Genomic DNA, 15657 nt, shown 5'->3' with positions numbered 1-15657 from the left:
TTAATGTCCATTTGACGACTAAATTTGTGTGGATTTCATTGTAGGTGTTTGCTACCCAAGATGATGTTTTGCAGTGGGTTTGATTTGTTGCTTATGAAATTGGATTTGTGGCGGTGATTATGAGGTCAGATACAAACGCCGGTATGAGAGTAAGGACTTCATTTGTCTTAATTGGTTGTGAAAGGAAATGTGGGTGTCCCTTTAAGCTTCGTAGGAAATGTTGGTGTCCCTTTAAGCTTCGTAGGAAACCAATGGTTGGAGGCCAAGGATGGATGGTGAAGTTAATGTGTGGGAGACACAATCATGAAATGACAAAGTCATTAGTTGGACATTCATACGCTGGTCGATTGACTAAGGATGAACAAAAAATTATTGCTTATATGACAATGTCAATGGTGAAACCAAGAAATATTTTGTTAATGCTGAAGGAGCACAATGTCAATAGTTATACAACAATCAAACAAATATACAATACAAGAAGTGCATACCATTCTTCCATAAGAGACATTGATATTGAAATACAACATCTAATGAAGCTTCTTAAACAAGATCAGTATATTCATTGGCATAGATAAAAGGATGAAGATGTTGTACATGATATCTTTTAGTGTCATCCTGATGCAATGAAGTTATGCAATGCCTGTAACTTGGTATTTCTGATAGATAATACCTACAAAACAAACAAGTACAGGCTCTCATTACTTGACTTTGTTGGTGTGACATCAACGGGGATGACATTCTCTGCTAGTATTGCCTATTTGGAGGGAGAACATCAAAATAATGTGGTATGGACTCTAGAACGGTTTTGAAGTCTTTTTCTAAGACATGATGTCCTCCTTGGAGTTATTGTTACCGACAGAGACCTAACATTCATGAATGTAGTGAAAACTGTATTCCATGAATGTACCAACTTGTTGTGTAGGTTTCACATCGACAAGAATGTCAAGACAAAATGTAAATCCCTAATTGGTCAAGAAATACATGGGATTATGTCATGGATGCCGGGGAAAGTTTGGTTGATTTTCCTTCCGTGCATCAATTCGATGATTTCCTTAAGAAGTTTGAAATTGTTTGTTCACCATGGCCAATATTTGTAGACTATGTCAACCAAACATGGATAATTCCCCACAAAGAAAAATTTGTTAAAGCCTGAATGAATAAGATGATGCACTTAGGAAACACAAAAACAAACAGGTATGAAAATTTTCATTTTTTATTAGGGTTTAGAAATTAATGGATTTTAATTATTGTATTTGTTTATTATTTTTTGTGTATTTCAAATGTAGGGTTGAATCTGCTCATTGGACTTTAAAAATACTATTACATAATAGCCTTGGAGACCTATATAGTGTTTGGGATGTCATAAATAACATGATCACGTTGCAACACATTGAAATTGTCATCCTCAAGCAAAGCAGTGGCCAACTTCATATATTAGTAGAATGCAACAATATAGAAATTTGATGATATTGAAAAGAGACTATGTTGATTCAAGTGAAGAGTAAACATTTAGATACCTATGACATTGTAATGTACTACAATAATATATAGCTTTTTCATTGGAAATTCATGTAATTATGTATTATACCTTACGTTAAAACGGTTTAGGGTTACTATAATACTTAGGGTTTAGTGTTACGTGCGTTGTTAGAGTTAACTGTGATGTCAAAATCAGGGTTTAGCAGACTAGGGTTTAGTGTTACACTTTAGGGTTAACGCAAAAGTTATTAAAAAAAATTTAACATGTGGAAAATAAGGTTTGTGTGTTTAATTTACATGTGTTGATATAAGAGGTTGTTAAATAATTTACATTTGTCAATAGTAATATAAAAAATAATTCAAATAAAATTGCTAAAAGAAAAATGTTGTCAAATAAAATAAAATGATAAACATAGTCTATAAATTTTCCTAAAAAATTCTAAATGTCTTCATGGTGATCTGTGCACCGCCTTTGTCATGACCGCACATATACATTGCGATCCACAGTGACACCTCTAGCAATTCTTAGGCAGTCTTGCTTGACATTATATGTTTCTATGCCTTTAGTCACTATCTTTAGGTTGAACAACTGCTCCAACCTTTCAGCTATTGCTTGGCAAGCCCCCTATGACATTCACAACAATGGATAAGGTATTACGATATTGCATGTTTAAATTAAATGAAATTAAGAGTAAGATTAATATATATGTTACCATTGCATGTCTAGACTGCTCCACATCAGAAGGTGCATGTGCAGGTGCTTCCTCCATAGCTGCTGCCGGCATCGGGTGCTAAGGCTTCTCTGGTTCGACATATGTCTCATCTTGCACGATAGGTAGATGTCTAGGTGGATCCCTGGGCTGTGTCGGCCTCATGAATGGATACAAAATCATTTAGAACCAGTCCATGTGGTCACTGGCCCACTAGTGCAAGTTAGTCAAAGAAATGCATCCATCTGTCGTCAATATCTTCCAAGCATAATCTTGAACCCAGAGAATGTGGAGGAATCATCTGAACAAGTCCAAACTGACGCACAACCCTCTATGGTCGGTGTATGACAACAACGGGACCCCATTGGATATGTTTAGAAAAACATGAAATCATGTCAAATTCTCTAACTGTGCGGTGGTCACTATAAGGCATCCAACATACATCAGCCGTCGTCAATTGATCTAGACGCTTACGATATGTCAACATTGGTAATGCCTTTGTAGAGGTCCAGTGGCAGGCACATGGTGACCTTTCATCATAGTCTTCATCGGTAAAAGTCTCGGCAATAGATGGAAAATGCTCATAAATCCAACACTATACAAATTACATCAGAACAAAAAAAAAAATATCAAATGAACATATTAAAAAAATAACATTCAATGACAATTACCTGTAATAGTGTGATTTATCCAGCAAGTTGTTTGTCGTCACTCTTACAAGCATCATTCAAATTATCATACATATGCATTAGGGTGGTAGCTCCCCATGCATAGCTTCCACTTTGACTGAGGTCTCGAAAGGCGTCCAAGAAAATTACATGCACGTGTGTTGCACTCTTGTTAGCAAAAAAAGTGCAACCTAGCAAAAGCAACAAATAAACTCGAGCTGCTACAGTCCAGTGTCTGGCCTCACATTTGTTATGATAAATCTTTCGTAGCCATGATAGTCGTACATATGTCCCATAACATTGTACTGCCTCAGCTCTGGCTTCATCTCCATTGACTTCAAGTAACTCCACTAACATCAACACCACTTCGTCAACATGAAGAGTTTTGAAACTATGGAATGAATTTATGATGCGCAGATGAAGCAAAAAAGCCACATCATCAAGGGTGATGATGGCCTCTCCTACTGGAAGATGGAAACTGCTAGTTTCCTTATGCCAGCCTTCCACAAAAGGCGATATAAGTCTCCAATCGCCAATGTCAAATGAACATGCGATCAAAAGACTTAATCCTGTGGGAGCGACTAACCCTTCAATCTCAGCAGTAGACCTCCCGAATTTTTGAACCTTCCTTTCATGGGAGGATAGTTTCAATTCAGGACATTTCTAAAAAAACATTTAAACAATTTTAACAATGATTACAAATACTTATTGAAATATAATTTATTTAAAACTATAAATGTCTCTCCATTCCAAACAATGACTGCAACATGATCAGCATAGGCAGTCAGAACTAATGTGTCACGCGGCTCACCTAGAAAACCCTGGGCATCAAAAACTGCTTCTTCAGGCTGTTGGAAGACCTCTTCAGCTGCATTATCCATGTAATGAGCATCCTCAGCAACAACGACAACTTCTCGTTGCCTACGTGTGGATGTTGTGGGCCTTCGCCTTTTGAGAACTTCATCTGAATCACGATTATCTTCTCTCCCTAGGACTCTTCCTATAACTCTACTTAAAGCACGACCTAAACTTCTAATTCTAACTGTAATCTGCAAATTTGGACATACATATAAATTTATGTCAAAATTCAAACAATACCTCAATCAATTACAATACAATCATTTATAAATAAAAAATATTATATATATATATATATTCAAATTTTATTTGTAATCAATTTTATATAATGAATTAACTTCTTTACTAAAAAGCAACTTAAAAAAACACTATAATTAATTACTCACATAAAAAACAAATATATAATAATTATAAATATATTTATAATTAAAAATAAAACAATATCTTTTTCAAAACAAAAATAATGTATTTTTTATCAAAATATATTAACTATTTTAAAAACAATAAATACGTATTTAAAAACAAAAAAATGAATATATTTACAATTAAAAAAATAACTATTTAAAAGCATAGTTCAAAATAAACTATTTTTATTTTAAAAAAACAAACAATATGTATTTAAAAACAAAAATAAAATTAATATATTTACGGTTAAAAAAATAACTATTTCAAAACATAATTCAAAATAAACTATTTTTATTTTAAAAACAAACAATACGTATTTAAAAACAAAAATAAAATTAATATATTTACAATTAAAAAATAAATATTTAAAAACATAATTCAAAATCAACTATATTTATTTAAAAAATAAAAAATGCGTATTTAAAAATAAAAATAAATTAAATATATTTACAATAAAAAAAATAACTATTTCAAAACATAATTGAGAATAAACTATTTTTAATTTTAAAATCAAACAATACGTATTTAAAAATAAAAATAGAAATAATACTTTTTATATAAAAAAATTTACTATTAAAAAAATAAATATAATTAATTTATTAATGATTAAAAAAACATATGGATTATGTGATCGGTATGAGTTATACGGATAAAGTAATCCGTATATTCATACGGATAACATAATCCGTATGATTTATATGGATCACCTAATCTATATAACTTATACGTATTATGTAATTTGTATGTATTATACGAAATCCAATAAACACGAAACAACCATTAACGCCATTAACAAAGAACAAGAAAGTTTACCTCAATGGCAGAAACGGCACAATGACGGTGGAGACATCCTTAAAGCCGGCAATGGAAACAGCCAACGGCGACAACACAACACAAACCAAGGAAGAGGAAGCAAGAAGACGAAAGAAGAAGATGAGACGAAAGGAATCAACTGTGGTTGAACCTTGATGATGGGCTAAGAGTGATTTGTGGCCTCGTGGGCTACTGTTGAACCTTGATGATGATGGGCTACAAGTTCTTTATTCTCTCGTGAGTTTGATGTTAAGTATGGCTATCCAATTAGTGTTAATGGTTGAATTGGGGTAAATTATTATGATTATTTTAGTTGTTTGTTAAATTTAATATATTAATTTTAATATTATAATTTAATACCTGTAATTGAATCCCCTCAAAGAACATGCTTAGTTTCGTTCCCTAAATCTCAAACTCTAAAACTACCTATAAACACCTCCTAAGAATAAAAAATTCACTTTAACAATATTTTCTTTTTTTCATAATATAGGTGAATAAGATTTTCCATTTTTTTAGAAAAAATGAAACTATTCAAATTATGTAAAAATTACTCTCTCCAAAGTATAAATTTTAAATAAAACTACACCGCAAAACATAAATTCTCCACGGGCATATCTATATTAATAAAAGGATATGTAAGTAAATGTACATTAACAAGTACTATGACATCCGTCCCACCTAATTTACAAACGAATAATGGAAATTTTATTTAAATTATCTGTAGATATCTATTTTCTATCATTGACAAATTTTACTCAAGAGTATGGATTCTTTGCCATCCCTAGCTATCCCTTACGTATTTTGAGTGTTTTTCTTTTTTAAAATATTGGATGAATAATACGAGAAAAAAAAGTAGGAGTTACAAATAAATGAATAAGAAATGACTACTTAAGGTTTGTTCAATTAGTTTGAAGAAACTATTTTTTTTTATTTTATTATGTTTAACGATTTATATATAAAAAGGTAAACATAACCCACTGTTTTTTTTATAATTTTGGAAACAAAAAGTAAAAAATACAGTGATATCATTTTGATTATAAATAAAAAATAAAGTATTTCTCAAATCAACCATATCTTAAAGTTTTAGAAGTGTTGTGTTGGATCCTAGATAGTCAAGTACCAATAATTGCACTTAATGCTTGAATTTGTTTGATTTGATTTCTGCGTTTTGAAGTATTGCGGTGGCGTTTTTCTTGTTTATTTCATTTTGTAGTTTTGTATCGACAGCTTCCTTGTTTGGCTTATTGTAGTAGTTTTCTGTGCTGGCATATTCTCCACTATTAATCGTAGGTGATTATAAAGTACAAAAGCTTAGTATACTTAATTTTGTGAGAGTGAAATAATTTTTGTTTGAAACAATGATATGATGAGCAAATAAAAAATATTAGATCAACACTCATTATTCATTATGTTAATTAACACTTAAAAAGAGAAAATATAATAATAATAATATTTATGATATGATAAAAATAAATAAATAAATAAAAATAATAAAATATTTGTATAACATTATACTAAACAAATACTCAAGTAAATATGCTTTACTTAGTCCACTTATGGGACCCACAATGAGTCCATCTTGGACTAGTGAATGTGCTTCCCTTACCATATTCAATGAATTTTTAGAACATGATGATATAATCCCTTCCACAGCATAGAAAGAAGAGATGACTTCGTGGCAAAATTTTAGAGGCTTAGTCTCAGATTACTAAGACCGCTAAAGATAAATATTTGCATCTTTAGCCTATGTTGCTTTGGATACTTTATTAATTATCTAAGTGTTTTCTTCTCAAACTAAAGTTAAATATAGAGTACGAGTTATTTAAAATAATTTTTTTTCGGAAGTATTTTATTGAAGATAAAAAAAAACTATAGTTAAAAATTAAAGAGAAGTCAATTATAAAAACTTCTATAAATTACTTTATACATGAGTTAATTTTAACCATATAAAAACTTGTTTTTTTTTTCTCCTTTTTGCTTATGAATAAATTCATTCAAATATGTCCTAAATTATTTCAGTCTTTTTAACTTTGTTAAATTCCTCTTATAAGGGTATAATCTAATGTGTTTTTCTGATGTATCCTCGTTATTTGTTATTAGATTTAGGGTTGAGGGTCACTTTATTTTAAACAATTAATCAATTTCGTGCAGGCAACTTATCCCCTTTGGGACACTTTTACAAACTATTTCTCCAAATGGGATTGTTTTGAAAGTAATTTCTACATGGGTCTGTTTTCGACGTAAAGACATGCATGCACAAAGCCAACCGCAGTGGAACTGGCGAGTTTGCTGTGCCGTACTGGATTCACCAGCCCCATTGGCGATTTTGCCATGCATGGGGAGTTGTCAGTCAAACTGACGAGTTCCAAGCAGGAGGGCACAGGCTAGGGCTAGGTTTCAAGGGCAGGCTTGGCAGGGGGAGGTTTGCAGGGGCAGTCTACACGCAGGAACTCGCCATTCCCACTGGCAACTTGCAGGGGAACTCGCCAATCCCAGTGGCGAATTGCGTTTTGAAAAAAAAATTGCCCCTATAAAACATGCACAACTACAGGGAGCTGCTCCCTTACTCCCTCTTGCGTTCCTCCTTCATCACTTTCGATCCCTCTTTGCAATGCATTCCTTTCTTCTCTTCCTAATTCGTGCTTTGTGTTCTTGGTAAGTATTTTCTTAACTGGTAACTTTAAATATTTTTTGTGTTATATATATGTTAAGTTAATTTTAATTGATATATTAATATTATTTAGGTGAGGTTTTTGACCCTCTTTGCCCTACATTGCTTGGTTGCTCTTCCTACTACGTGCTTTCGGTAAGTGTTTCTTAGTGATAACTTAAAATACTTTTGTGTTATATATATATATGTTAAATAAATTTCAGTTGACGTCTTAATATTATTTAGGTTAGGTTTTGTAAGTTGTAAGTTATTAGTTGTGCTATATACATATGTTAGGTTAGTTTTAGTTGATTTGTAAATATTATTTTGATAATATTAGTTAGGCTAGTATACATACGTTAAGTTAATATTAGTTGTGCTTTCGGTTAGTTTTGATAATATTATTTTGTTTAGATTTTGTAAATTAGTATGGTATTATTTGTTTTACATATGTTTAGATTTTGATAATATTAGTTGTGCTATCTACATATGTTACGTTTGTTTATCTTGGGTGATAATTTTAAATTTTAAGTAGTACCTTAAAATATTAATATTATTTGTGTTATATGTATATGTTATAATTTTAGTTGGTATCTAATTATTTGTGTTATACAGTACGTTAGTTTTAGTTGATTTGTTAATATGATTTTGTTGAGGTTTTTTTAATTTGTATGTTATTATTTGTGTTATATATATGTTTACGTTAATTTTAGTTGGTATGTTATTATTATTTGGTTTAGATTTTTTAGGTTTGTATGGTATTACTTATGTTATATATATGGTATGTTAGATTTATTTAGAATGTTAATATTATTTAGTTTACTTATTTTATGTTTTTATTGAAATATATGATACGTTATTATATATATATATATATATATATATATATATATATATATATATATATATATTGTTTAAATTTTTGTTTCCATAGTATTTTTTTTATTTATTTCAATTTATTTGTATAATATATGTTATTTAATTGGAAAATCATTTATTTAAATTTATGTATGTATTTTAATTTTTAATTTTGTTATTTGTAGAGTATTTTAGTTAGTATTTTAAGTTTTGCATGTATTTTAATTTATTTGGATAGTATATTTAAATTTTATTATTTGTATCATATATTTTGTTGTTCAAATTTATGTATTTTGTTATTTATTCATATTTTAATTATTTGGTATGTATATTTAATTAATTTTTTGTAAGTGTACTTAATTTTTTTAATATAAAATTTTTGTTGTCAATTTTTTGTATTATATTTTATTCTACAGTATCAATGACATCTTCGTCGTCATGTTCATCAAGTATACAAATTAAGTTTGATCCAATAGATGAAGACATTTTATGGATGCAAGCTAAGCAAGTTTCAGAACATGTTTGGAATGGGAAAGCAGACAGAAAATTACACATCAGACGAGCTGTCCCCATTTATCAAGGTCAAGAAGAAATACCAGAGAAAATTATTGCTCTACTTCGACAATCTGGTTTTTATTACATAATGAAGATGGGCTACCTAAAAATAAATGCGTCATTAATTACTGCCTTGATTGAAAGATGGAGGCCCGAAACACATACGTTTCACATGAGATGCGGAGAGTGTACGATTACTCTTCAAGATGTCTCTATATTATTAGGTCTGTGTGTTGATGGGACACCATTAATTGGTCCAACAAATCTTGATTAGACTGATTTATGTGAAGAATTGTTGGGAGTCAGACCACAAGAAGGTGAACTTCAAGGCAGTGTGGTTAAATTAAATTGGTTGGTTCACCATTTTTCACAAATAAATAACCATGACGGTAACGTAGAACAACTACAAAGGTTTACCCGTGCATGGATCCTTAGATTCATAGGAGGTGTCCTATTTGTTGACAAAAGTAATTGCAAAGTTTCCTTGAGGTACTTGCAATTTTTACGTGATTTTGAATAGTGTGGCACGGGGGACCTGCCGTGCTTGCTTTTTTATATAGAGAGAGATGTGTAGCGCCACCGATTACAAAATTAAATCAATCGAAGGTATGTGCATCTTAATCCAAATGTGGGCATGGAAACGATGCACGACTTTGGCTCCAAAGAGGACTCCTCCCGTAATAGAAAATAAACCACTTGGACACAGGTTAGTTGTTTAACAAATAAGATTTCATTTGAAAATAATTAATAATGTAACGTATCGCCACTGATGATTTCATATTTTTTTGTAGGTGGCTGCGACGTGGAAATCAGCAGCATATTGACAATGATGATCTGATAGTTTTTCGTCGCAAATTGGATATCATGAAACGACATGAGGTAAGAAGATCGTAATGTATTGGTTAAATAATAAATAATATGTCATGTTTCAGTGAAAATTAACAACTATGTTGTTGTATGTAGTTTCTATGGGAACCTTACACAACAACTGTTATGTCAGTGTTGCCTCCAATTTGTTTGGTTTGAAGTGTAGCGTGGTGCGCGGTGGTGCCACTCATTTGTTTTCATGTTGTTGAGTGGCACCAACCCGATAAAGTGTTGCGAAAATTTGGAATGCAAAAACCTATTCCCAAGTGTCCTTCACAACCATTGAATTTCCATGGCATAACGCTGAAAGGCAAACAAGATGAAAATTGGTTCCAACTATTGGCCCCAATGATCAGTCAATGGAACAATCGAACTGAGTTTAGGGTCGACGTTTATCCTCGATAGGAGGGCCTATTGAGTTTTAACTCCGACTACATGGTCTGGTATAGGAAAAAAATGAAGATGTTTGTCGACCCGAAAAATGCAAACACAGCTACATTGGTGACGTGTTTATGCAAGTGTGCCAAAAACCATGACCACGCTGTTAACGTCTCACCTTCGACCAAGACGAATGCTAAAGGAAGGACACCACAATTTCCATCTTGTGATGTGGCCATTAAGAGGGTCCCACGGTATTTTCCGTACAAATGTGTGCCGTCAACTTGTATGATTGACTTACAATACTCGAAAGCCTCTTTACATTGACCAAAAGTCCAAAACACTCTATGAAACTGATGGTGTTCGTGACTAACCGTATTCCCAATAATAAAATCGTCATGTAGTATTTGAAAATATGATCCAAGAGAATGATTTTGCATGTGTGTTAGCCACGATGAAAGTTTCACATATGACTCTTCCCAATCGCCATATTCTATTGCAATGACTTTTTGTTTCACCAACCAAGCTTTTTTATACGACACCTTGTAGGCAAATTCACTGTTAATCCTCTCTTGAATCAAAGAAACTTTTATTGATGGATCTTCTCTGATCATGCCTGCCAATAAAATAACAAAATTTAAATGACAATTAATGCAAAAGTAGCATAATATGAACATAAAATACGTACCTACTACACAAATGACAATTAAATTTGAATTAAGCTTCTCGTGATCTTGTGTCATGGTCATATTGAGGCATGTGTGTGGTCCACCCCATTGTGTGACTTTCCATGAATTAGTTTTTTTAGATAAAATTGCCCTCATATAGAAAGGGCAAGGACACTCTGCGCTTTTATTCAAGCAACAAACGACATACTTGTTCGATTTGCTTTCAACCACTTTGAAACTTTGATGCACCTTCATAACATATTGTTTGACTGCATTCTTGACCACATCTTTACTATCAAAATTTATGCCAACATATAATTCTTGGCCAACATTAAAACTCGATGGCATCTCCAAACCACAAATGTCCTCATCATCCGGATGACTCCAGTTGATATTATTATAATGCAAAACATCATTCCAAAATGGATTTTGAATTCCTTGTACACCTAATAGTCCAAAAAAAAATTCAAATCATACTTATTTAGCATTAAATACAATTGTCATCAAATGATAAATGTATTCACGTATTTTTTTAGAGGAAATTATACCTTCTACTGGGTGAACAATTCTTACTGGTTGAATCATGCCGGTGACTTCATCATCTGTATCAGATATACCGTCAATACTATCATCTTTGTCTAAAGACTCTTCCACGTATGAGTTAGACACAAGATAATCATCATCATCATCATCTTCATCACCATGTAAATTGCTCACATTTATTGGCGGTTGTGCCTCATTATTAGATAAATTATTTCCACATGATGTAAGAGAATTTGCAGAATGAAACATAGAACCACCAGCCACATCCTTTTCTATGTACAATTCCAGAACTGACATTTGATCTTGTTGTTGAAAACTTTCGAGCATGGTTTCAACATCTTCGTCATCACAAATTTGCAACGCAACATATTTTCCAGACACTAAAAATCTATAACTGATAGCACAAATAATTTCATTATTTTCTAACTTTACCTTATTTCCAATTTTTTTCTTCAAAGCATTGAAACTAATTCCACGTTTAATCTGAATCGCTTTTTTTACTGCCTTCAAATATTACATCATCATTCTCTTCATATACCCTTCCATTGAAATACAACACTGTTATAACCGAATTCATAATATACCTACAAAAACAATATTTTAAATAATTAATCATAATAAATTTAAAATAGTAAAATGTAATCACAAAAAGTTCCTTTACTGCAACTTGACGTTAAAACTTTATTCTATAAAAAAATTATTAACTTTAAATAAATATGATGGTAGACACTTAAAAAACATAAACGATTCCAAAGTAGTAATTTTAAAGGCAAAATAAACCATAAACAAAGTTAGTATTATAAATAATTAATTTTAACAATAATAACTTAATAAAAAAAAGTAATTACAAAATTACTACAAATACATTAAAATAAATATGATGCCAGAAACTTAAAAGTGTAAATTTAAAAAGGCATAACTAAAGAACACTTTCAAAGTACACATTTTAATTACATACTACACATTTCATATTGAAATTTTTTTTCCACACTCAAAATGCTTACTTCAAATAAATATAATGCCAAAAAAAAATTTATTTTAAATACCGTTCAAGTTGAACGCTCATAAATTTTTAACACACACCAACAAACCATGAACATCAACCTAATCTAATTAAAAAATTACTACAACTTCATATTAAAAAAAATTCACACTCAAAATACTTACTTCAAATAAATATGATGTTACAAAAATTTTTAGTTTTAAACACTTTTGAAAGTACACGGTTGATCAATTTTTAACACATTAACAAAGCATCAACACCAACCTAATCTAATTAAAAATATACTAAAAACTTCATATTCAAAATATTTTTTCCGGACTCAAAATATTTTCTTCAAATAAATATGATGGCAAATTTCTTTTATTTTAGACACACGCGAACAAGCATAAGAAATATAAAACTAATTTAATAAAAAAATTAATAAAAACTTCACATTCAAACTGGTCTAAAAAATTACTTCAAAAAAATATTTTATGCCACAAATTTTTTGATTGGAAATTACGAACCTTATGACTGACAAATTTAAACCTCAACAAGCAAATTTCGAACCTTATGGCGGACAAATTTAAACCTCAAGAAACAAATTTCGAACCTTCTGGCGGACAAATTTAAACCTCAAGAACCAAATTAAGACACTCGGAAGTTTTGAAAATACTGAAATCTAGTTTTCAACACACACTGAAGCAATTTTGAAGAAACTGGGTGTATATAAAGGCCCTAAATCGCCAAAGTCATTGGCTATTCCCTTGTGGCTAACTCGCCACTGCCAGTGGCTTCTCCAATCTAGCCTAACTCGCCAATGGCAGTGGCAACTTCCCTTTAGCTTGCCAACTGAAAAAGCTGTCTGCCAAGCCTACGTCCTGGAATTCGCCAGTTTGACTGGCAACTCCCCATGCATGGCGAAATCGCCAATGGGGTTGGCGAGTCCAGTACGGCATAGCAAACTCGCCAATTCCACTGGCGATTTGCTTTGTGCATGCATGCCTTTACGTCGAAAACAGACCCATGCAGGAATTACTTTGAAAACAACCCCATTTAGGGAAATAGTTTGTAAAAGTGCCCCAAAGGGGGCAATTTGCCATTCCCTGCACCGTATACACGTTCCAATGTAAAGCTTTATAGTTTAAATTAAATTAGACGTACATCTCAACATTGTTTAACTCAAATCAATTTTTTAAAATAAAATGGGCACTGAGATATCATTTATTTTGAGCCTGTTCAATTTAAAAGCCACAAAGCAGCTATCATATTAATACTCTATAAGATAAAACTCCAAGTTCTCATGATCAAGGAAAATTGAAAACAGACTCAAGGAAAACCAACACACATGAAACCATCACACACAAGTATAGCTTACTGTCCTAAACTCATAATCACAAATGCCCTCGAAGAAAAGTTTTTAGTCTTCTTTTCCCAACAGTGTGAGAAGGAACTTCTTGTAGTCCCCAGAGGTTTCCTTGGCAATAGCATGCTCAAGAAGAACACTGTTTCTCTTGTAGTAAACCTCTGAGATTATCTTCAAGTCCTTCTCAGCCCGGCTCACGACCACACGGGTGAGTGCATCCTCATCAGTTCCAACCTTTTTGATTGCATTCCGCACCACCTAAAAATTGAAAAAAAAAATTAAGGTAAATCATGATAGCAAATTTCAAAAGAGGGTTGATTTTCATCAAATATACACCCCAAAAATATTCAAATAGTTCTCAGGTTGAGAGAGGTGTTTTGGAGATGACACATCGACTAAGAATATGAGTAAATTAGTGTATATAAATGGTGGACAACCAGATTTTAGAGTTAAATTAATTTGGAACTCACATTCTAAGAAATCTTGTTAGGAGCAAAACACCAAAAGGGTCAAATTTATGAAATGAATTGGACTATTCTCCTAATACAACCCAAATTTCAATAATAAAAAATACAATGAGTATTGATAGTGCTATGAGAAAAATTTGAGTTCAAACCTTTTCGTAGTACTTAATAGGATCCTTGATGCCACGAATGGCAGTGTACAATGCCCTTTGAAACTCATCAGATCCTTCATCCACCAGTTTCTGCAAACAGAAAAAGGATCAAAATATCATGTGATAAATAAGACATCCAAACTTCTATATCACTTTTGAATGGCATATACAGAGAACTATGATAACAATTTGGTCATCTGTGAAAAGGAAATAAAAGGGTGTGGTATGTCCTTTTTTCTGTACCTTAGAGATGGAAGTGCCATGGATCTCTCTGTAGCAGTTGAAAGTTGCAACAAGTTGGGTCCTGCTCCTTGTGGTCAAGACCCTAATGGTCTCTTCATAGCTACCCTTCTTCTCTTTCACAGCATCATGAAGAATTTCAGCCTCAGTTTGTGCCAATTTTGGATTGATCTCATCACCAACATACCTATATGAGGTCACCAACCCCACTAAAAGCTGCTCAAAATCAACCATAAAATCTCAGATCATAATAAGCACCATAACATTTTTCTAAACACTATAAACCAAAATTTACATCTAATCTTTGTCCCCACATATCTAATGAAAACCCCAAAACACTATAACGCAAAAATTCACATCTAATCTTGCTAATTGGACTTCAGTCTTAAATTCAATTTGAATTTAGAATAAAACATTGAAAGAAAAAAAAGTGATCCCTCAAGAAATTGGTAAAAAAGAAAAAACTTTTTTTCCCAAACTAAAGTGGATCAGACATGTAAATGCACAAGGACTTGCCTGGCGTAGATGGCCAGAGGTATGAGCTGCAACATCTTCTTCCAAGGAGTGCTTGTAGCGGTTGAGATAAGCACGTCTCACGGCCAAAAGCTCTTCCGGGGAGAGGATAGTGGCGATTTCCACAATGACATTGTAGTTTTTGCCATTCTTGATGGCAACATTGGCCAAAACAGCATCACGATCTGCAGGTTCTAGTATCCATCGGTACACGGCTTTCTGTTTCAGCACAATTAATCCACAGTTTTCAAGTTCATTAGCACACATGATCAATTTCAAAACCACAGAGAGAACAATAACATGATCATATAACACTAACTGATTGTACCTCAAAGTCTCCTTTGATCTCAGACTCTAGGCGTTTCACAAGATCCTCCTGGAAAATTTCCTCATAGACTCTTCTGATTTGCTGCCTCTGATAAACAGTTCTATGACCCAATATTACTATGACAGTTTTCTCATCAGTCCCCCATCCTACAAAGTCAAAA

The 15657-nt window shown here is 32.2% G+C and overlaps 3 protein-coding genes across 3 annotated transcripts; all 3 read right to left on the bottom strand.

Annotated features, from left to right (window-relative positions):
• Positions 1-2875: 2875 nt before the first annotated feature.
• On the bottom strand, positions 2876-4901 carry LOC102664683 (protein MAIN-LIKE 1-like). Its single transcript, XM_006598540.1, has 3 exons — positions 4875-4901; positions 3613-3906; positions 2876-3520 (listed from the first exon to the last, which is right to left on the bottom strand). The coding sequence occupies exons 1-3, from the start codon at positions 4899-4901 to the stop codon at positions 2876-2878; spliced, it is 966 nt and encodes a 321-aa protein (XP_006598603.1).
• Positions 4902-9574: 4673 nt separating this feature from the next.
• On the bottom strand, positions 9575-11980 carry LOC106796314 (uncharacterized). Its single transcript, XM_041013702.1, has 3 exons — positions 11458-11980; positions 10930-11355; positions 9575-10857 (listed from the first exon to the last, which is right to left on the bottom strand). The coding sequence occupies exons 1-3, from the start codon at positions 11777-11779 to the stop codon at positions 10295-10297; spliced, it is 1311 nt and encodes a 436-aa protein (XP_040869636.1). The 5' UTR covers positions 11780-11980; the 3' UTR covers positions 9575-10294.
• Positions 11981-13677: 1697 nt separating this feature from the next.
• LOC100796092 (annexin-like protein RJ4-like) lies at positions 13678-15650 on the bottom strand (the record flags this gene model as incomplete). The annotated part of the gene is given in 5 exon segments (NM_001254332.2): positions 13678-14058; positions 14417-14506; positions 14660-14872; positions 15173-15388; positions 15498-15650. Coding segments are annotated over 5 exon segments (876 nt in total), but the record flags the coding sequence as incomplete, so codon positions are not given.
• Between the last annotated feature and the right edge of the window lie 7 nt (positions 15651-15657).

This window comes from Glycine max (assembly GCF_000004515.6).
Source record: "Glycine max cultivar Williams 82 chromosome 15 unlocalized genomic scaffold, Glycine_max_v4.0 Gm15_scaffold_339, whole genome shotgun sequence".
Lineage (NCBI taxonomy): Eukaryota > Viridiplantae > Streptophyta > Magnoliopsida > Fabales > Fabaceae > Glycine > Glycine max.
Note: the sequence above shows the minus strand (reverse complement) of the source record. Positions and strands in the feature narration are given on the sequence as shown.

Bases quoted from the DNA above. Each gene is read 5' to 3' on its own strand.
- LOC102664683 (XM_006598540.1), bottom strand. From the start codon at position 4,901: ATGGTTGTTTCGTGTTTATTGGATTTC. The intron at 3,907-4,874 runs GTATAATACATA...CCAAATTTGCAG, and splicing joins TTTCGTGTTTATTGGATTTC to ATTACAGTTAGAATTAGAAG. The intron at 3,521-3,612 runs GTTTGGAATGGA...ATGTTTTTTTAG, and splicing joins CTGATCATGTTGCAGTCATT to AAATGTCCTGAATTGAAACT.
- LOC106796314 (XM_041013702.1), bottom strand. From the start codon at position 11,779: ATGCTCGAAAGTTTTCAACAACAAGATCAAATGTCAGTTCTGGAATTG. The intron at 11,356-11,457 runs GTATAATTTCCT...TTGGACTATTAG, and splicing joins AATTGTTCACCCAGTAGAAG to GTGTACAAGGAATTCAAAAT. The intron at 10,858-10,929 runs GTACGTATTTTA...TTTTATTGGCAG, and splicing joins AATTGTCATTTGTGTAGTAG to GCATGATCAGAGAAGATCCA.